This window comes from Acromyrmex echinatior, chromosome 15, assembly GCF_024713525.1.
Source record: "Acromyrmex echinatior isolate Ae372 chromosome 15, ASM2471352v2, whole genome shotgun sequence".
NCBI lineage: Eukaryota > Metazoa > Arthropoda > Insecta > Hymenoptera > Formicidae > Acromyrmex > Acromyrmex echinatior.
The window spans coordinates 5,236,681-5,260,540 of NC_141866.1; the positions used below are offsets into that span (position 1 = coordinate 5,236,681).

At 34.3% G+C, this 23,860-nt stretch overlaps 1 protein-coding gene across 5 annotated transcripts; it reads left to right on the top strand.

Annotated features, from left to right (window-relative positions):
• On the top strand, window positions 1–22,735 carry LOC105151570 (uncharacterized). Of its 5 annotated transcripts, none has more exons than XM_087413750.1 (10): window positions 1–311; window positions 458–1,603; window positions 7,377–7,537; window positions 10,305–10,462; window positions 16,072–16,228; window positions 16,307–16,603; window positions 17,029–17,342; window positions 17,415–17,589; window positions 17,665–17,767; window positions 17,841–22,735. In XM_087413750.1, the coding sequence occupies exons 3-10, from the start codon at window positions 7,384–7,386 to the stop codon at window positions 18,640–18,642; spliced, it is 2,160 nt and encodes a 719-aa protein (XP_087269876.1). In that variant the 5' UTR covers window positions 1–311; window positions 458–1,603; window positions 7,377–7,383; the 3' UTR covers window positions 18,643–22,735. The 5 variants fall into 5 exon arrangements, with proteins under 5 accessions (XP_087269876.1, XP_087269874.1, XP_087269873.1 ...); XM_087413747.1 differs by having other exon boundaries at window positions 4–311; window positions 458–949; window positions 1,509–1,603; window positions 17,415–17,767; XM_087413748.1 differs by having other exon boundaries at window positions 3–311; window positions 458–949; window positions 17,415–17,767.
• The last annotated feature ends 1,125 nt before the right edge of the window (window positions 22,736–23,860 follow it).

A 23,860-nucleotide genomic window follows, 5' to 3' on the forward strand; every position in this document is an offset into this window, starting at 1 on the left:
AATGACAATTGGCAAAATCATGAAAGAAACTGTGTCACATCTCTAAGAGTGGTATTCATAGTCGATTCTTATTTAAGATTGTCTTAAGTACAGTCTTAAGATGTCATAAGCAATCAGAGGACCATATTAGCATCCTATCACTACTTAAGACGATCTTAAAATAAGAACCGACTATGAATATCGGCCTAAGATGATGCGATGGTACCAGCGATCTCAAGATATACACTTTTATACATCGCAATCTCGCTCCTAAATTGATTTCAATATCTCTCATAATTTCATGAAATGATGAAGCATTTCGCTGACCAAATGTATGTAAGAAGTAGAATGAATGTACAGATCGGTACACAAGCGTACATGTATAATATGTTAACAATTCCAATAACTTTACATTTATATAATAATAAAATATTAAAGAGAAACAAAATGCAATTTTTTGTATTTCCTCCACGAATAGATTGATGGACTCTTCCGCTAAACATGGACATAAAAACAGTCTAGAAAGAGCAGATATTCAGCCCTTAACCGCTATGATATCTGCAGCTACTTCAGGAACGATCGGCGTCTCCGGAGTCTGAAGCACGATCAACCAAACTGTGCGGGATTATTCCCCCGACGACGGTCATCCTGGTTCCTCTATCACCGTCATTCGGGGGTTCAGCCGTAGCGTCCATCCGACGGATGTACGTTCAACCAACCTCTCTCCCTCCGTTCCGACTTGGCCACCCTTTTGATGGTACGTAGAGTCGCTGCGACGAAGGGGAAGAGGGTTGATCGTTGCGGCGCGCCTGCGTCGAGTCCCCAATGACGACTTGGCTTGGAGGTAGGTGCTCGACCCGGACGCAGTTGGGAGAAAACAAGCGGTAGACTGCCGCTGTTCCCGCGTAACGTGGGCTTTTTCTCGTCGAGTTTTGGCGAGTAAGAGAGATCGCGCGGCGCGAACGAGAAGGTAACAAGCCGAGATTGTAACGCGGTTGGTCGGTGGTCATGGTGCGAAGGTGAAGGTGCGGTGATCGCTCCAGGTGAAACTTGAACGATGGTGATGCAAGGCTCGGGCGTAGCGGATATAATAGCGCGAAAAAAAAACTGACGTTCGATAATATAGCGCGCGTTAAGTTCATTGAACCTTTCGTGGATCTGCGGGTGTTGCGGTTGATGCGACTCGAGTGTACTTGAGAGCGTGTTGGATCCACGGCCGCCGCTGCAGAAAGTGATGATGCGCTTCAACTAATTACGCGCGAATTCCGTATTCTACGTATCGAATTAGCATCGATTCTTCATATAAGCATTATATTATTATTATTGCACCGTGATAGTCGCGAGAAGAACTGTTGTTCTGTGCCCCTTTAATTTCTAGAGATTGTCCTCGATATTTCTGTCCATTTGCGTCTATGTGCGTCTTGCGTGTGTCGTATTGTTTCTGGTGCAGCCGGATGTGGCGCCGAGAAACATTACGATAGATGCATGTTTGAAATAAAAGAAAAGAGAGTACATTGGTCTTTATATAGTGCACTGTGTTGAGGTTTTTGAATTACCGATTGCATGTGGGTCACGAGTTGCATTCGTTCCAGCTAATGAGATAGAAGGTTCGCCGAGCTAAGAGGTAAGCCTGTTAACTGGCGTTACTAATGGAAAAAGTTATTGTCGATGCAAAAGCGATTCGAAGAACGTTGGAGTTGAATTAATATATATAAAAAGAAATTTATCAGCGAATTAATTAATCTTATTAACATAAAAAAAAGTTAATCAATTTTCTGGTTTTTAATTTTGAAATTGATCTAATGAAAAACTGTAAAATTATGCAGAATAATTATATTTGTTAGAATTTGAAGAAACCTGCCACAGTTTAAACCTTGCCACAGTTTAAATGCGCTGAGTCTTTTACTCTGAATGAAGAAGAGACCTTCGAAAAAATTTATTGGTCGAAGGACATATACTATAATTAATTTTAATTGACATGATTGATAGCGATTTGTAATTTGTTTTAAATAATTATTTCCTTTGATGTAAAACATGTATTTTTTTTTAACGTTGATTCGACCATTGATTACATAAAATATATCTTAGCAGTAAAGAATTTTAATAAAGGAAGAACCATCGTAAACAGTTACAAATTTTTATCAAAGGGATAAAAGTCACGTGGCTATAGTAGGTGTCTGCAATTTATCGTGTCCTTAACCTCGTAGAAAATCAATGTTCTTCACATACCTCTCCAAACTGTATGTTCCAAATTATGATGTTACACAATTTAACCATCTTCATTTACAATAATAAATGAAATTAATAAGGAATTTTCAGAACAACACAAAGTCCAAAGATGTCTTATTATGTCCCAATTTTTGGATTTTATGTTGTCCAAGTTCATAATCTCTCTTTCCTCATAGAGAGAAACATAATGCTTTGTTAAAAAAATTTTGTCAGTAGTAGATAAATAATAAATAGAAAATATGACAAATATATATTTATATTTCATTTTCATATTAATATTTATATCGAAATTATTCCGTAAAAGTCGATTTTGCAATTTCTGTACAGTCCGCGCGTTCGCTACTTGAAATTTAAATAAAGCACTAACTATAGATGAGCGTCCCTTAAGATATGCAGGATTAAAGGATGTTCTTTCCGGCACAAAAGGATCGGTAATGAGTACTACCACAGTGTTTGCACAAGAATCGCGCTTCTTTTGCCTATGACCCTTCATGGGTTGCTTGTAATGCAGGGGCGTTCGCCTTGCCAAATTGTTTAGAGGAAAACGCGTTTAATGTAAATGTAAATGGTTTCTAAAATAAATTCGATAGAGAAATACTAGTAATGAAGTACAATTTATATTACAATTTTAGGAGATACAAATTTGAATAATTGACGAACATAAATTAAATTTTATTTTCTATACATGATTAGCCATATAATTTCTCTCCTTGAATTCTTCTATTTTATCTTGCGAAGTATTATAAAATAATAATATTTTTTATATGTTAATCTACAATTTATATAATGCAATGCTCAATATATTTGATATCAATATTATATAAATTTTTTTATAATTATGATCGACTCTGTATTTGTTAAATTGTAAATTTAAATTGTTTAAGTACTGTAGACGAATAATCTATATTTTCTGATCAAGCGGCGCGACGCCAAGTATATAAATATATATAACAGGCCGCTTGACCGCTTGACGTGTAAACGTCATTGTGTATATATTTATGCCGTTACCAAATTCGCGACGCTACTACTAGCTTCTTTATCTGGAGTTTTAACATTAACAAACTTTAGATTAAAATTACTCATAGAAACTAAAGCCGCAATCAAAAATCTAAAAACACTTTTATTATATAATGTCATCGGTATCTTTCGATTGCGACCAGTCCGAATAAAATTGATGCAGCCGATACCTGAGACCTGGAGATCGTTTCTCAAAAAGAGACCATTTCAGTCTATCAAATTTTTTCAGTTGTACGTGTGATACATACACGCCAAGTTTTTTCTTTATTATAATCCAGTTAACAGTTTTAATTACTTTTAGTCGATCTTATTTGTCTTACATGAAATACTTGACTAATTACATTTATTTCATATCCGTTTTTGATTAAAAAGAATATATTCAACATCTTTTTTTATGCACTTGGAGTAAATTTTTTTCTTTTTTTAAAAAGGTTTTTCTCGAATAAAAAAATATGATATCGACCATCTGCCAACTTCGTCTCCAAGACATCCGATGTGTAAAGGCTCGACTAGATTTTGATCCCCAACTCTCCTCCCTACTAAGTCCTTAACTTAAATCTTACGAGGGTACGACGCCATAGGAAAGGGAGCAAATCGCGCGTCTTCCATGCTGCTGCTATCCGCGTGATTCTCGAATCCGAACTGTTCTCTTTGCAGTTGCGGTGTTCTCCTCATCAAGGATTATAGGGTATTCTCAATTGTATGATGATGGCGTGGCACATCTCTTGTGACAAGGGACGCATTCCTTCCGTGACAATTCCGTCATTACTTCCAGATATTATATGTTTATTATACAAGATACTTTCTTATTCAAGATACTTTCTCAAATATTGTAGATTATCAATACTATTATATAAATTCGCAGGGCACTTGGACTTCTATTGATATTGAAACCGTCTAATGTAATTATTTATATAATTATTTATAGATTTTTAATTTGTCGTATCTCTGACCATCATCACGCATTATATGAGATATTAAGGCTCGGTTCACCAATGTAAAAATTAGAAAAAGATAAATAGTAAGTTAAATCGAGATTTAATCTTATATTGATAAAATTGGGCTTTAATATATCATTTAATATGCGATGAAGGTCAGATAGCTGCATTTAGAAACAATTCCGAAGTTGATTAAAAACCGTGGCCTTTATACCATTTCTTTCTTCGTTCATATTTAATTACTTAAATCTAAAAATTAACTCAGTTCATTTATATATAATATATGTAAATATTGAAGACAATCTTTTTAAAACAATTAATTTCTAATTTGTGAATACAATCATTTCTATTCTATAAAAGATACTTTTATTCTTTAAATATTTTGAAATGAAATCTCACTTCAAAAGAGTGTAAATATTGCCACTATTAAAAAAGAGTTTGCATTCTTGAAAAAGAGTGACAGATTTCACTCTTTTAGAGTGACATTCACTACAAAGGTATAAAATCTCATTCCTTTCTTGGAAAGAATCTCATTCCAGAAGAGTGAAAAGTCAATTTTAAAATCTACCACTCTTATTCAAAAGTACAAATGTTTGAGTACAAAATCGATGAAGCATTCGAAACTGAGATTTTGACATTCGAACATTCCCGGATGAATTTTTTCGAGGGAAAAAGATCTTCGAGCATTTTGCGTATCGTAAATCTCAAAGTTGAGCCCGTGAAAAATTGCTATGGCGCGCGTTTAATCCCGGCTTTTAGGTCGAACGTTTGTACTGAGAGGGTGCAAAGGCCGATACGGCTCGTACACTGAAATCTGCGGACGGGACATTATCGCTCGGCATTCTCTCTCCCGGAAGCCGATGGAATCCATCGATATAGTTCAAATACGTGTGCGCAGCTGTTGTAAAATCCTTACTAGTGATCGCGCGTTTCACGTATACATTCCATATTTGAGATCTTATGACGAGAAACTATAGAAAAGAAATAGTGCATCTCACCGATTTGTTGAGAAATAATAAATTCGAGATAAAAATAAATTCGTACGTTTCAATAAAAATTGAAATAACTTCTTATCTCCATTTATTACGCTTTGATGAAAAAAGCACTTTTAACAATAAAGCCTAGTCCAGAAGCTTGCTTTAAGAGACAGTAAGCTGTAAACCTATAAGAAATTGATCAATCATAGTCGATTATTTTTCTTATATTCGACTGTGATTAATCAATTTTTTAGGACTAAACTTAACAGTTGTAACGATATCAATTAAATTATCTAATGTTTGTAAGAATTTGTGCAAATTTGTCTTTCTTTATGTAAGCTTTGATTATTCATAAAAAAGGAAAGATTCGCTTTTTTAAAGTAAACCAAGAATAATATAATGTTAACAACAACAGTTTGGTCAATTGAAAAAATTCATTGTAATATATAGGATTTCAAATTTATTCTTTCTCTGTGTATTTTTTTCGAATCTGTAGAATTTTGAATTCTATAGAAAATGATGGCAAATGTTTTTTTCATTTTTCTGTAGAATCGAAGAAAAGAAAGAACAAATATTAAATTCCATTTGACAAGATTTTTTAAATTGACCATATTGTTGTCATTAACATTATCTTACATTTCATAAAGTATATTAACACAGTCCTTTCGCTGGTAAGTGGATTCGCTTGAATGATGATTCTGCAATTAATTGCAGAAAGATCGACAATTGTATTGTGATGTCTATACCTCAAAACGTACTTCGCAAGAGACGTATATTTGCGTACGCGTGTTCGGGACGCGTGAGGGTGCATTCGTTTACCCGAAACTCGATTTCACAGCTGCCTCGTAATTGAATTTCAAGTGCTGGCGCCGGATATGGGCGTGGGTGGAAACTCATAAGGCCAATGTCGAAGGCCGAGCTCGGCTTCTTCGAGTAATTGGATTTTATAGGTTGGCGCGCGATGGACCGATCGTTAGATATCGAGACACATGCACTTGGGAAAAAGCGCAGCACTTTTATTTAATTGATTATTCATTGGAAAATATTAAGTATGTATATATTGTGTACATAGAGTAGCATTTTTTTCTTATGTATGAATGTGCTAAAAATCCCATCGAGATTTCCTTTCGAAGAGGTTGTTGATAAATCGAGTGAAGAAACTAGGGATGCGAAAATAGATTATCTTGAAACAGATGTGCGAGGTGTGTTACTAATGCAACAGCGCCAAGGGAATACGAGCTAGCCAATGATGGTCAGTGGCAGTCCCTCGCTTTTAGGGGACTACCTAAAAATCGTTGCACCTGACGCTAGTTCTCCTCGGAATCCAATCAATATTTTATTTCCTGAAAATTTTCCTGAAAATTGCCACTTGTCGTTCTTATAAAATCGACGTGTCATTACATAATGTTTATCAATGTACTTTCCAGACAGCTTCGATTAATCATCTGTCTCAATCGGTAAATATTTAAATTCGCATTATGCATTCTCTACGAAAACTTACATCTCTTAGATTATTAAAAATTGCGTACGTATTTAGATAATAAAATTTCATATCGGAAAATCATTTATAATTCTTATAATTAGTCAAACATTGAAGTAATAAAGAATGTAGTTTACTTAGCATTATATAAATGCTTCGAGACATTTAATTGACCAATCAGAAGAAAGAATTGTACTAATTAATCGATCAAAGAATATTTCAAAACATTAATTAGCATTAAGTGAATCATAAAGTGATCGAAAAGTAGTTAAAAGAAATATACTCATCATGAAGATGAAAACAAATAGCAATTAATTTATTTGTTCTCTAAATTCATGTCTAAAAAAATATCATATATTAGAACATATATATATAAAACATATATATAAAAGGACAAGACAAATAAGAAGCAGTAGCCAAACGAATGTATCTTATTCCCAGCTTTTGAGAGAGCGACTTCCTTCTCTCAGCAGTAATTCTAAGGACGAAAGAAACATTCAGAAAGCGGGAGAATAAGACATCACGAAAGACCAAGGGGAAACCAATGCTATTACAAGACTATCTATATCAATCAGGATGCTGTTTAATCTCTTGAGCGCTTAAGAGGCGCGAACTGACTTGAGATAAGGCCACCGTATTACCAATGTTTTAATAAAGCTAATTACTGTAACAAAAAACTTTTCTCTGACAACGATCTTCCGTTGATAAAAGACAATGGACGCGGTAAAAAATGATTTCTGTTGTATTTTGTTTTAGGAAGAAAATGTGGAGCTCGGTTACCGCAGCTGGCACTGAAAATGGACCAGCACCACCTTCGAGGAGCAAGCATAGTGCCACCTTACTTGCCGGTCACGTATATCTTCTCGGTGGTCGAAATGGAAATCTACCTCTCAAAGATCTCTGGCGATACAGCCTTGGTGAGCCTTTAAATTTTTGCGCTTCTATGACAGCTCGTACACCATCGCGCGTATTACATTAATCACTGCGTCTTTAAATCTTAGGCTATGATTATTGGCAATGCGTTGCTTCGAGAACATAAAAAATCCCGATAATTTTCGAGAGTGATACTGCAGTATTTCGAGTGGCTCCAAGTACGCGATATAATACCAACGTCGTTTCTGACCAGCGCACCCCATCGCATCTCCTGGCGCACCCCCTAGGACGAGGGTGCGCGACGGAATTTGAACGGGGTTCAGTCTGATCAATAATGCACCATTATTAAAGCCTACGTACATCAGTTAAATCCGCGGATGCTACTCCACAATTACGTGGTGTTTCCACGGAGATCAGACATACGTGAATTAATTGCGTCCGCCGACCGTAATCGGTGGCTTATGTACATGACAGGGAGAGGATTTTCTTCCGCCTGAAACGTTCCATCCGCTTTTATTCGCATTCATCCCTAACACAGGGGGAAGAGTTAATGTCTTATCCCGTTTCTGAACAATTAAAATCTCATATCATAACTCTTTTTGCTATGTGTTCTGTATATTTTTGATTAACGAAACCAAGGAGCTTATTCTTATGATGCTACGTAAGATCATTTAAAAGAATAAACGTCTTGAAGCAATCGCGAGAAAGCGATTTATGAAGTCAAGTATAGTCGATGTAACACGAATTCGTTTCGCTCGTGCTTGCACGTCTCTTAATCAGAGGGTATTGTTCAGCCGTGTGCTTGTTCGGGTGAATATTGAAGCGGCAGCGAAAGGGTTAGCGGGTAGCGTTTCGTTTCCTGGGGCAAACAATGTTCCTGGCTGTTTCTACCCCCTGTTTTAAAAGCCCGGCTTTGTCGTTCTACTTGATCTCGCAAAAATATTGTGATAACTCGAAGAATCACAAGAGTAGGTACTTCAGCTGAAAAACCGGTTTTTATTGCATCTTCTTCTATTTTCGATTATCAAAGGAGTAACTATTCTTGGAGAGAGACAAATTTTATAAAGAAATTTAATTGATAAAAAAAACAAAGTTGTAGAGGAGAAAGAGGAACATCAAAATTCATTTTATAATTATATTCTTGTTGACTGCGTTCAACAGAAAAAACAGCTTTGCATCTGTTGTAAGATTCTTTAATATGTTGTTGTTCTTAGTTTTTTATTAGATTTCAATATATAAATTAATCACATTAAAGAATCTTATAACCGTTGAAAAGCTGTTTTTCTATTGAACGTAGTCATTTTCTTAGAGAATGTAAATCTTTCTTTATATAAAGTTCTGCCTAAAAATCTTCAATATTCCCGCTCATATTGTAAAGATATTTAAACAGAGGCAAAAGTGATTCTAATGGCTAAATTGTTGTACAAAGCATATCCAGCACATCCACCCATTCGGATTTCCTGTGTGCTCGAACACGTTGCTATTTCGCAAAGCATGCTTTTTTTAGACAAAAAGAGGTATTGTTCGTTTCACCAAAACAAGATACGACACGTATATTACTACGTAATCTATGTCGGACATCTAGTATCATTCTAGCGGTACCGAAGATGCTTCAGTCGGCACGTTACGGTCCTTACCCAGATTCTTTGTTCTCGAGCACGTTCCGAGGAGAAGCTGAAGCTTTCGAAGATATTGCAAAATTTTAGATGAATGTCGGCACAAATGTCATTCACGAATCATACATGTTTTATCCTCTCATTTATTTATGGATATTATAATTTATTTATGCATATTCTTCCTTCAAAGCGATTCCGGATGAATATGCTAAATAGAAGGGACAGAATGAGGATCGCGAGATAAAAGAAAGGCATAATATGAAAGATGTGAAATTATAGAGAAGGACGTGATTATGAAAGAATAGGATATAAAACTCTTTTCAAAATAATTTAATAAAATAAATAAGTAGAAAGATTCTACCATGAGTAGAAAGATTCCATCTGATTTTAAATCCAAATTTAATAGACTAAAATCTAATGGAAAGTTTCTTGTGTCGACCGATAGCTATCGTCTGGAACACCAGAATAAGATTATGTCAAAAAGAAGCATAAAATCAATTCGATACGCGAATGGAAGAAATAATAATTGGCACGTGCAGCAATATTTTTCTTTGTAGATTCATTCCGATATCCGCCAGAATAATATCTCGATAAAAAACGCAAATTTATGCACTACTCGAGCGAGCTTTTCTCGCTTTTATATATCTTTTATACTATCATCAGGGGAGCTCTGGCTTCCTTTTCACAATAGTTTTGAAGGACGCTCAGACGTCTGTTTTATTAAAAACTGGATATATATGAGAGATTTTTAATATTCTCTTCACGAACTGTTGTCATTATGATCGAAGACTCAGATCTTCCCTCCATTTCCGTCCTATCATGTATAAAAAATATATTTAGCTATATAAATATAGCTAAATTATTAATTAAGAAAAATTACAAAATATAAAACATCCATCTGCGATATCAATTATTAAAATAAGAAGTATATAGAAAAAAAAATTTAATTATTATATTTATAGAAAGTATCCTGTCACGTTGAAAAACGATTGAATTTTTGAAATAAAATGTAGGGTATATGAATTCTGCTGGGATAAAAGTCGGTTATGAAAATGCAACGAGTGCATTAGAAAAGCTCGACGTCTTGCGTTCTTGTGCATTTGTAACACGTGCACTTTTCATAATAGCTGCATACATAACCTAAAGGATAAGAATGTCGGATTACGTGACAAGCTTTTCTTTGTTTCTTTTTCAGCGGAAAGCAAGTGGGAGGAATTGCATCCGGGCGGCGAAAGACCGCCGGCTCTTCAGGAACATAGCGCGGTGGCGTATAAGGATTGCCTCTACGTTTTCGGCGGCGAACTGGGTTTCTCTGCGGGAACGGAGACGCCACTCTGGGTTTATAACGTTAAGGTGATACTTCGCAAAATATAATATTGTAGAATGCAATTGCTTCTGTAAAAATAGGAATTAAGTCGCGCGAATAATATCGCTTATAAAACACTTTTATGGAGATAAATATCGGTATATGTTCCCACTTCTGATAACGATTTCAACAGCTAGCGTTGTAATATTACATTGAGAAAACTCTTAATAATCTTCCCTACGATGAGGGGAGTTCTCGTCGAGAAAGCAGTGAAAACGAGAGACGAAAAAAATCGCACCCTCGAGAAATGTTGCTTAATCGATAGGAACGTTATCAGTTACGAGTTTTACGCAGTAGCGTGTTTCACTTTCCCTTGCCTCTGCGGTGACACAGAGGGATGATTTTAGCAGCGGGTGACAAGCTGCCAAGGGCAACCAAGGCTTATCCTGCCAATAGTGACTCGCGAACCGAGCACGTGTAGAAATTCACCGAGCTATCGTTGTTATCCTGTTGTGCTCCACGCATTGTCCAAGCATTCCTTGGGGAGAATAATACGTGCGACACGAAACGAGCAAGACGGGGTGGTTGGCCTCTTCCGTTTACGAGGAAAACGTCTCGCGTGCAGAAAATCAATCTTGTGAAATGAGCGAAGCTCGGAATCGATGTTGCTTGTTGTAAATTCTTGTAAACGAGACCTGATCTATTATGGACTTCGACCAATTTCAGCTTACGAAAATAACATTTCCTAATAATTTACCTTTCCGACATAAGAGGTCTTATAATGTTATAGTAACTTTAATTCGCGTTTTAACAAAGAATTTTGTTTTTAACAAAAGATATACAATATTTTAATATTTTGTACAATAACATGCAACAACTCATACGCTTATTACGTGCGTCATTTATATAGTTAAATGATTATATTATTTTAATGTAATCAGATAATGGATCAAAGAATTATATATTTTAGATTTTTTTACTTATTTACATTGTTTAATTGGTATGAGATTATAATCTGAATCTATATTCGGGTACACCTCAAATTTAAAGGAAAGGGAAAGGTATCGATGCGCGATATTGTCAATCAACTTTGGCGCAGTGGTCCAATATTGCCCTCCGTCTCGTTTACTAAATCGAAGGGTGCAAACCTTCCTTCTGATCACCGAAACAGCCATAGCGATTGCCCAAAGGCTATTCGGAGACTGCTCGTTGTTTCATTTAATCAGATCGTATAGGTCGTTCTTAACTAAATCTTGATAACAAATTCAATTGAAATCTTGATAGAGAATTTTAAATAAAATATATTATTCTCTCTCTCTCTCTCTCTCTCTCTCTCTCTCTCTCTCTCTCTCGCGGAAATATCTCGGAAACATATTGCAAACATCCGAAATTAAATAAATAAATTTAACTAGTGCACTAATTATCATCGTATTTCTTTTATCAAATCTACAAGTTATCAGAAATCTATGTCATGAATTTATTATGTCACGTTGAATAACGTCTGTCTGGAAATTAATTTTTCGACTTTGATGTAATGTATTGCGTTCTCTCGATTGTTGAGAATATCTATATGTATAATGCTTCATTCATATTAAGAGAATGACAAAAATGCATCAATATCGATAATAAATGAGTTCTTTCCTCGATAGAATAGTATGTTCAAGTAACTGGTATTACATACATTTTCGAAGATATATACTAGATTGCAATCGATCTCTGGAATATATATGTAGTTGCGGTATTAGATCTCAGTAACTTCAAGATATCAATTTGACGATATCCTAAGCAATTACTAGCTAATAAATTATAACCTATGTAATAAATTTATCTCCAATGTCAATTAAATTTTATATAACTTTCATTTATGATAAATCTGATGTGATAAAGCAATATCGAGGCAAAAAAGACTGAAAAATTTTGGAAAAATCTAATTAAAATATTTTTCTAAGTAAACAAATGATACTTAAGAATTTAAAAATAAATTAGTAATTTTAATAAGCTAATTACATATAATAAAATTAATTTTAAGAAAAAAACGTGAGCACATTAATTTTATTGAGATATATACAGGGTTGGCCATATTCGACGGAAAGATGTTTTTTTTTTCAATCATGGGAAAGAGATGTTAGATCGAGTAACGACGTTTCCCATGATTGAAAAAAAAAACATCTTTCCGTCGAATATGGCCAACCCTGTATATATACTATATAAAATCAATCTTCCCTTTCTCTCTCTCTCTCTCTCTCTCTCTCTCTCTCTCTCTCTCTCTCTCTCTCTCGGCTTTTTGAAAATACAAATATATATTATATATATATTTATGATATTATAAAATTTTATGTTGATTCTTATTCACTTTTCTTGTGCGACAGTGTTAACATTTGTGCTGACGTGTCCTCTAATTTCATACAATATTCAGAAATACATCTTTCGCGGGGCCTTCAAGAGCAATTTAAGTCGAGGGTGGTTTTTGGCAGCAGCTGGTGTTAACAGGCTTTCTCTCCGATTCATACCCTTGAAACCAGGCAGGGCTTCATTTTCCCAAGGGTAGTTGCCACTCACGTGCGAGGCATTAAAAATTAATAAGTTCGTATCAAACGTAAAATGCGAAACATCACGCGTCATCAATTCGTTCTATCGGTTATTTTCTTTTTTTAAGATGGAAAAGTTTATATGTTGGTTTTTTTAATTTAAGAAACCGTACATCTATAAATTTATATTTTAATTCTATCAATAATTAAATAAAATCTAATTTTATTCATGTACATTCTTTTACTACAAATCTACAAGTTTGCACTAAATTGCGTTGTATGACTTGATACGCGCTTTAATATTAGGCGAATAATTCAGTCACATCTAATTTTCCTTCGTCAGCAATGGTTGATTATCTCTTTCACTCGATAAATTATATCTACCGCGTTATTCTGACGATCTCTTTTACGTAGGTTTCATTGTTTGCGAGAATGTGCCTTATCTTTTCGCTCATTCCTGTCTCATTTCTCTTTAAATAAATATTATTGGATTCAATAAAATGTTTTGTTATTTTAACATATGACCTTTACTTGATGCTAATAATGCAAGCTTCAAAATTTAAAAATTATATAAATGAAGAAGAATATTTTGTTATATTCTATTAGATGAAACAAAATTGTATTGAATGGGAGAACTTCAATTCTTTTTCTATCGTATTTTATCCCGAGATTTTTTGGGTTGAGTTACCATGGTTACTCTTGGTCCATTTGTTTTTAATCATTGGACCATGGAGGAAATACGAATGTATCCCTTCGCTGTTTCTGTCTATTCGCTATGTATTATTGAAATCTGCGTTTCGAATGCGTCAGACAAACCTGATTGGCTAAGCCGGAGGGTTGCTCGGCGCGTTTGTTCTCTCCCTACTTCCTTTACCTCCCTGTCTCTTTCACTTTCCCTCTGTGTACTTCGTTAAAACTCTACCTTGTTTTCAGAATAGAAAGTGAAAGAAGGCGCGTATGCTGTAGCATTCCATTTCCTTTACAATTGTAATTTACAACAAAGTTCTTTAAAATTCAAAAGTAATGAAGGCTATTTTACACTACGATAATTTGTAATAAAATTGATATTTATATGAATCTTCTTACGGTTCATAAATTTTTTTCAAAAATTCATATCATAAAGCGTCAGTTATTCTAATATGTGACAAGATATGTATTCATAAACATGGCTAAATATCTCGAGGGTAGTAGATATATTCATAACTCCCTTGAAGAGCGGAACGGACCCGGTAGTCCTTTTGATGTGTAATGATAATCTTTTACCTTGCTCGGGGTAAAAGCTGTCTGTCCCTAAGCACGTTGATTTCTGGATCCCTATGGTACGAGTATGTCAACAGAGATAGTCGTTGCCAGCTAAGAGTGTCGAAAGTAATTACATAAAGCGCGCGTCTAAAGCCGATGGGTTGAAGCTACTTGATCATCTCTTGGGTGAATCTGAAGTTGATACTGGAAATTTGTATCTCGTCCTCATCTCAATTATAATTTTCATTACGCGGAAGGGAATGATCCTCTCGAGTGTATTCAACGAACAGTTATACGGTCCACTTGTTCATGTTGCAATTCCATGAACCATGGTATTTCGAAAGAAGAAGGCTAATGCGATTTTAAAACGCCAGTTGATACGCACGCTCAAATTTTCTGCTAGACTAAGCGATAAATCTCTTCGAGAAGGGGAGGCAACGTATTGATTTCATCGATATGTGTAAATATAATGGACGCGCGAAGAATGCTTTTTTCTGGGGCACACTTTTCATGGAAATTGTTCCAAGGTAACGGCAAGATAAAAATAAATCTACTATCCATCTATATAACGATATTTGAATATTCTTACATGAATACTAAGAATTATAAGTCTTTTTATAGTATCGTATAAATAATATAGAACTATTTAAATGAAATATCCCTATCATACTATATACATTACAGACTTGACAGAATATTAAAGATATTATCAATTTTACATATGTATAATCTTATATTAGGTGTTGGAATTAATTCGTAGCGTTTTTTTAATGAAAGAATGTTATTTATTTCACATGAGCATTAAAAAATACATTAATGAAAGTACTTCCCATCACTTCCCATCTCTTGTAAAACGCTACGAATTAATTCCAACACCTAATATATATATATATATATATATAAAGTTAATAAATATAATAATCCCATATGTACAACACAAATAAGCAAAGATCGTAATCAGAGAAGGTTTTACTGTCTAATAACATTTTTGTGTAAATTCCATATGTATTTTTCGAATTATTTATCTTATTTCACACACATATCTTCTGATATATCCACGTTACTGTCAAAAGAGTAGCGTGTCTCAACGCTAAGATTTTATAATACTTTGCCTATGGCTTTGCAAATTATATTGCGTATATTCCTTCAACCAGCCACCATGCTTTTCGTGACTGGATGAAAGCTCGAGTTATGAATGCGTTACCAAGCTTAAATATTCACCAGTGAATACCGACTACGCCTCTCGTCTGCAATAATTTTACGTTGCTACACTGCAACATCTGCAACATCAGTGTGAAACGTATAAATAAATATCAATTCGTATAAATAAATATTTTTCACATGAAATAGAAAATATTGCAAGACAATTTAATATTTTATACATATTTTTAAATGTTACATAGTTAAACGATAAAATATCATTTCTATTTTGTTTTTATTAACATATAAATTATATTAAAAAAGTATTAAAAACTAAAGAGAGACAGAGATATTTCTTTAATGAATACTTAAACAGTCGAAGTTTTACTATAGTACATACTTTGTAAGCATACGTTCAGACGAATGAAATATTTATCAGAAATCGCATTGCAACTAAAGAGAGAATAATTTTCGCATCTCTATTCACTGGCGGTGGCAATGGCGATTATCGTAGCTCCAAGAGGTAAAGCCGAGGCTATTCAAACGGCAGAATTGGAGGGCTACAAATTAGAGACCTTTATCCCTTTTGTTGCAGACCGGTATTATATATCATCTTTATGAGTATTCGCAAAAATACAGAGATGTAGAATCAAGTTCGTTTGTAATTGGAAAAACAAATTCCTTAAGAGGAATAATTCAAACATTAAAAAATTAAATAATCTGATTACGAATGATATAATTTTCAGACAAATGTATGGAGAAAGGTGAGAGCTCAACGGGGTTGCGTGATTCCTAGAGGTCGAAGAGGCCACACCGCCTTGGTACATCGCGGACAAATGCTCATATATGGCGGTTATCAAGACTTACGTGGAAGCTCCTCAGAATTGTGGTCTTTTCATTTCGGTATAACACTCGCTATGTATCTCATATATAACTCGATCAATAATAATGCATAGACTCTGAACTTGTTTAACATTACAGAAACTGAATCTTGGCATCTGCTTTCGTCGAGTGAAAGCGGGCCGGCTGCAAGACATAAGCATTCAGCGGTTTTGCACGGTGATGCGATGTATATTTACGGTGGGATGACGGATCTTCAAGAAAGGAACGATTGTTGGCGATGGGACGTCAACAGTGCTTCGTGGTCCATGCTGAAGAACAAACCAGGTCCCGGACCTCTTCATGGCCACGCAGCGTGCAGATTGCCAAGTTGCATGTTGATCTTTGGTGGTGAGAGCGGTGGTTTGGCGACAAACGAACTATGGAGATTTCATTTCGGTATGCGTTGCCACATCGTCATATTATATAATATATATAAAGCATCAACCTTTAGACCCTATTATAATGTATAAATTTGAAGATATTATCCGTTGAAATTATTTAATTCTATTAACATTCATATCTAAGATCAGATGTACATGAAAAAATAGTCAAAATTTTGGAAAAAATTGTTTAGTATGAATTATTTTATTAAAGTGCCCTTGCATTAAATTTAAAAGAAATTTTTAACATGGTTCCAATAAAATCAGGTCTAAAGAGATTAATATATAAAATGACCAAGGAAATGAGCAAGTAGATATTAAAAATAGTTAAATACGTTATTCATGCAATATATAAATAAGGATATATTAAAAATAATTGTTTTTAATTATCATTTAAACTTTAAACATTTCATGATGTAAAATATTTAAATATTTCGATAGGCACAGAAACCTGGGAGAAGCTATCAGTATCAGGACCAAAACCACAGCCGAGGGCTGAAAGCGTCGCTCTTGCAGTATCCGAATTGCTGATTCGCGGAACAGGTATCGACAATTCAAAACCGAGGCTGAGAAACCAAAGACCTAGGCTGTCGAGTAATAGAATATCACCAAACGAGGCACCCTCTGCCAGACCCAGCTTTCTCAGGGAAATTTCAAAATTATCGCAAATAAATCTGTCGAGACTCAGTCATCCGACGAAGTGCAGTTATTCAGTTCTCAGTGGACATGACGATAACGAAGAAAGCCCTCAAGAGGTATGTGTATCAACGTAAAATCCTCGAAATATGTTCTCATTGTTAGTAGATGCGCACTTATCTTCCAATTAGGCCTGCATGCAGGCAAACACGTATTATCCTTTTCAGCAAGTGGATGTCGAAGTGGTCGAGCCCTCCACGGGAATGGTAAAATCTCGCAGCGCCAACACGCTGGCCCGCCGAAGACAAAAAGCGTCGGAAGGAACGGCGAGGACGGTTGATGTTAGCAATATTAACAATACTTCTGGTATGACCAGAGATCCTATTTCGGTGCCAAACTTTCGTGCTTTGACGTTACCAACTCCTGTTCTCACGCCTATAGAGGCTGCTAGATTGGTCTTCGTTGATCCGGATGAAAATAGTGACAATGAGGAGCGCAAGGAACCGCCCACGTCGAGACTGATTGAAGTTCAAGAAGAAAGACGGTATAACTACCTTTATAAAATAACTACATGCATTTTTATTAAACATTAAGATTCTTACATCTGTTCGTTACAGAGATTTCGCAGCAATTCACCAAGCTTGTCAACCCACTCGCGGTGAGAGTTACAGCTCACATCTTTACGAAGCCGCTCTGCAAACGCCAAAAACTCCGACAACGACAAAAATCCCTACGTCCGCTTCCGTTCGATTCGCCGATCTTGAAGAAGGCGAAGAATCGACATCGGATTACGCGAGTATCGAGGCGAGAAGTCCGGGTGATCCGCTCGCGGAAGATGACTGGGTGTCCGGAAGAAGATCAAAGTCACACAGACCGATTGTCACTTCGTCGACGATACGAGAAGGCCAATTCGGTTTCTGTAATCCAAACTACCTTGGTCTGGACGAAACCAAATCTGGCCATCATCATCACCATCATCATCACCATCAACATCATCAACAGCAACAACAGCAACAGCAGCAGCAACAACAACAACAACAACAGCAACAACAACAAGATGGAAAATATGCCAAGTTGCTCAACAGTCCGCCCGATAGCGTATTAGAGGATGAACCTGGAAGATCGGCTTCACAAACATTTGCGGAGCTCTTGGAGCTTCAAGAGATTAGAAGGGTGCCCCGAGCGCCACCGAAGAGCTTGCCATTGGGTTCGCCATCGAGAAGAGCGGTGAGCGCGTCGAGGGCTGAGAGGCAAAGGGCAAAGGTAGCGGCGGTGGATGCAACCGATGCTAAAACACCTTCCTACGGACCAGCACCTTTGTATGTTTTTTTGGTTGGTGGCAAAGAAAAGGGCCAAGTCACGGTGTTCGCCAGACCGGTCTCTCTTTGGAAGTTGCAGCTTGCGCCACATATCTTCTAAGAATGATCGATGGTCCAGCTGAGATGCTTTAGCTGAGTCAACTGCGCACTGTTAGTGATAAGAAAAGTATGAGAGGACTGATGATTGAGGAAAGCGATCGTGCAGTCCAATTTTTCCAAGTTGCTGTAGTATTTTACAAATATTTCTTGATAGTAAAATTCATGCTTGAACAGATTGATTTTTTCGAAGTTTATTCTCATTTATTTGATTAGTATTAAAGTTAAACAAGTTAATTTTATATGTGTTCTTCGTTACAGAGCAAATATGTTTTTTGTATAGAATTGATTGTAATTGTTGACTTTTTTGTTCGTTAAAAAGTTTGTTAATTACTATTACTATTTGCGTTATATTCTCTATGCTGTATTATCAATGCCGAAATAGAAATCCAAAGAAAAATAATGTATAACATGCCAAAGCATAGCCATTGTTTTTAGCAAATGCCCTCGATATATCAATGCGCAATATATATATATATATATATATATATATATATATATATGTGTGTATGTATGTATAATTTAGAGAAGTTTTCAAATATTTATGTTAAATTTTATCGTGCAGAAAATAATATGTAATAATATAATCGCTGATTAGATGAGAAATATAAAGATCTTCACACTTTTAATTTAATGTGCCGATAGATAGATAAATAAATAGATAACAATTAAATACGTATCTATAAAATTATCATTAAATTTATAGGAAATTATTTTATCGTATTATTCTTTTTATGCATTTTATATTTCTCTATTAGTAATTTATAAATTATGAATTTATTGTGATATTAATTTATGATAAAAAATATTAAAAAATCTAGATTTTTCCTTTTTAAGTAAAAGATTAATATTCAGTTACATTTAACTTGGAAACAAACATGTCAAATTACTATTCCTACTGTATGTCAAACGTGTGTGTTTAAAATAAAACCGCAAAACATAATATTTACGAATCGTGAGTTCATATTGAACTGCCTGATTCGAGCGTTCTCAGTGTGAGTTTGTAAAAAGATGAATGTTCAAATAGAAGCGCAGATCAAGTCGGCGATTGAGATTGCACTGATTCTTCAATAATTATTGATAAAAACACAATTGATAAAGTGTCGCAGTCCTATATTTATTAACGTATCCGTCTTTCACTTTACAATATGTAATTTATTCATAAGAATAAGATACTAAGCTCCCTCCAAAACTTCAAGTTATTTGCAGGTAAACATCTGCAAAATCGACTGGCCTGATCTGCGCTCAACTGCCATCGAACGTGAAAATTCAATGTGCGTAAAATATGGTATAGAGTTAATGTCAGATGCGTAAGCTTAAAATATTATAGGAAAATATACACACGATATCCCATAATTTACGTTTAATAATTACATAGCGCTATTCTTTAGAAATAAGGACGTGGATTAAGACAGACGTTTTTAATAATACTTCCTCCGTTAAGAAGAAAAAACGGTTAGGGCTTTTTGACTCTTTTTTCATTAAAGAATAGCACTTATTGTAATTAATCGACACAAATTATGAAATACTCTATATGTCATTCGAAAATTACAATCGACTCGTAATGATTGCTCCACTGTATTATTACTAACTGATTCTTCTATTCTGCAGTAGATAGATTTTTATAAAAAAAATTTTAACTTATATTTATGAAGCAAATTAGTAGATTGTAATTCTTTAGCAAACCAAATTTACTATTCTTAATGACTGGAACAAAACCAAAGAAAACATGCGAGAACTATTGATCTCAAAAATAAAATGTTACGTATACGTGTGTTCCCGAAAAGTTAGCGATAATTTATATCTGCCAATTTACTTGGAAAGATAATATTTCAAAGATGCCAAAACAATACTGTACCCAAACTGTTTGCTACCAAATATTCGCTCGCTAATATTTCAAATATTTCAATACAATTCGATGATTTTAAAATACAGTAAAAACAAAACTTTGAAATCCACAATTGTATAAAATACTCAAGTAGCAAAGTGACGTTAAAAAATGTTTGAAAACATCTCAATCACATCTTTAAAACGTCATCTTGTTACTTGGGTAAGTATTATTGTTTACTTTATCTTAAGATAAAGTAACATAGCAAAGCAAAAATTTTTTAAAAGCACTCTTACAAAGTGCAAGAATTTGGAAGGCACTATAAAAGTATAAAAGAAGGCTTGTGTTCTAAGAGACTATAGTCGCTACCGCTGACGTCAGTAGTCTCGCGTTGAACCGCTACAGAATCGCGAATCGATAAAATCGAAAGTCTTTACCGTGATTGTATCTATTATCGTAGTAAGTTAGTTTTTAGTAAGCGTATTGTAAGTAGAGCAGACGATGGGCGAAGGGAGTTCTCTTGTTCGTGTAGAATTTTTATGCCCGTAAAGGCCCAACACATGTAATCCATCCATAAGTAGCTAAGGTCGACATGGCTTCTCAACGGGCTAGATATTGAGAGATGCTTGTATTATTAATCCTTAGTGATATATTCAAAATAATATCTCTAATGTAAAATATATTATAATATATTATTTATTATTTATTAATTATTCATCGTGAAATGCAATATGACGGAGAAATTATTTTTAGCGACTATATTACCGGGCAAGTGCAATAACTAGGTTTATTTATGAAGTCGAAAAAATTGATTCAATTGATTAAACATAAAAGTTTATTACAAATATCTTCTAAATGATGTAAAGGAAGAATGAGTTGTATCTGCAGAAACTTTATAATGTGCAATCGCTGTTAATTACGAAAGTTTGATAGACGAGAGGTTGCTTTTTAAGCAAAAGGTCTCCTGATATCTAGTCTCGGGCCTCGAATACCCAAAAATCAATGTTTTCCATTCGTAGAGCTAGTCAATTACATCTCAGTGTACAAAAAAACTTAAGCTAAATGTTTTCGTACTATCTCTTCACTTTTACTGTGCATTTACCTTCATATAGACATTTCATCCCTCCTACATCAATGCTTCATCGCGTCTTTTCGTTTCTTGCGACTAGTGAGTCATCCACATTATCATAAACTGAAACTGTTTATAGCTGCTTTCCCTTTAGGAGATAAGTCGACACAAATGTTCTACCCTTCTTGATCTAACATTTAATAAAGAATAATAAAAATAGAATGACATTCGTGTCAATTGTGATTTTTAAAAGGAAAGCAGCCTATATCTCACGATATACATCTTCATCTCCATGATCACCTAACCACGAACAACGTATATACATTCGTATATACATTCCTTCCCACGACCATCCAAACACGTAACAAAACGCAAATTACGTGCAATACGCTAGTATTTGGAGGAGACAAACAACAAATTTTACACTGCGTAGGAATCAAAGATGCGGAAAAATAAATGACATTAACATACTCTTTATATAAGCTTTGACGCTTGAATGCGCCCGTCACGGATGTCGCCGTACGAATTGTCGAATTAAAAGCAATTAAAAGGCAAATCCTTCCTATAGAGTTCCATATTTACAGAGCGCAGTATTTTTTCAGAAAACAAACCTTCGGATAGAGGAGATGACTCTTGCTCTTAATTATTTCTATATGTTTAATATCAAGACAATATATACGCGAACGCATTACGTGGTACGAAGCACCGAAAATATATATATTGATCACGCAAACACGTATATATTTTTCATAACAATATGTTGAAAATTATCGTGACAAGTGTAAGCATAAATGTTAAGTGAATCGATACTTCTTCGAACAAATCCCTGTAAATTCTGAATTTTATCAAATGTACAATTATAATATTTCCGGTGCTTGGATACATATGTAACATAAACAATTTCCTGTATGTAGTTAGCTACAATATTACGCGGATTATCCTACTGGATTGAGCGAATGTGTTTATACATAATGTACACCAGCGTAATCTACGTTGCGTTTATTATCCTTTCTTATTTGAATGTCAATGCAAAGGTACGCGCCTGACGAACTCGGGCTCTTCGGTTTTTGTGTAATTAATCCCTGATTGGTAATCATCAGTAAAGCGTTTAGTTCATTACTGCATTGTAATTAATGTAACAGTTATTAATGGAACAGTATTATTATGATTAGAAAATATACTATATATATAATTCGATAATGAGATCGCGTCCATCTTATTATTAATCGTATACATTTCTTTTCTTCTCTATGTTTTTATTTTATCCTAATGGGCCGATGTTTCAAATAATTATTTACTGATACGATGTAAATTAAATTCTTCATACTTAGCGTGCAATTTCTATAAAAGATAATCTAAAGAAACTGTTTAAAATTGAATAATTGTTAGCATCGCACAATAATTCCTTTTTCAATACGCCATGTTAATTAGTGCAATTATCTTAAATCAATGACTACTGAAACCTACTGTTGACCTGTACAAATTAATATTTTTTAAATTAATATTATTCGTACCGAGAATTAAATCAAAACATATAAAGAAACAAAATTTGTTCAATTCACTGTATCCATGTAAATTGATATAAATTGATATATTATGAAAAATTTTTAGCTCTTTAGATCTTCGTGAATATACAATATAAATATACAATATAAGAATGAGTTCTTAGACTCAGGGATACAATTTTCAAACTACGTTTTGCAAAATGATGTTGTTACATACAATAATTTTTGTCTTAATTTCTTTTAAAAGCCTAAAAATGAATTCTGAAATATTTTAAGATTTTTCATTCTATAATTTCTGAAGAAAACTTCCAAATCTGAAGAGACTGAAAATACTTTTTAGAAATCTTCAGAAATTTAAACTATAAAAATTGTTTTAGATATTATATATAAGATATAAATTTTTTTCACCAGAGTATAATAACGATTAATATAAATAACAATTAATAGAACAGTCTAGCTTCACATCTTTCTTCTTTAAGCAACGTCGTATAAGAATACGCATTCTTATTTGTATAAGTCAATAAATATGGTATATATTATTTTGATTCTTTGTGTAAGTATATAGTTATATACTTGATGTACGCAGTTTACATATAGTTTAGATATAGTTCATCATTAGTTCAGTATCCTCTGAATTATCACTTCATTGTAAATAATATAAAATAACATCAATTATAATTTTATGAATAATGAAAAAAAATAAGATTTGTTGACGATGATGATATTATCGACTTTAGAAAAAACTGTAATGCACAAGAAATGCTACGAATTGTCGTAAGATGGCAGCACTAGTTCCACTGACAAAAGAACAAAGAATATG

Bases quoted from the DNA above. Each gene is read 5' to 3' on its own strand.
- LOC105151570 (XM_087413748.1), top strand. From the start codon at position 7,384: ATGTGGAGCTCGGTTACCGCAGCTGGCACTGAAAATGGACCAGCACCA. The intron at 16,604-17,028 runs GTATGCGTTGCC...ATATTTCGATAG, and splicing joins ACTATGGAGATTTCATTTCG to GCACAGAAACCTGGGAGAAG. The intron at 17,768-17,840 runs GTATAACTACCT...TGTTCGTTACAG, and splicing joins GAAGTTCAAGAAGAAAGACG to AGATTTCGCAGCAATTCACC.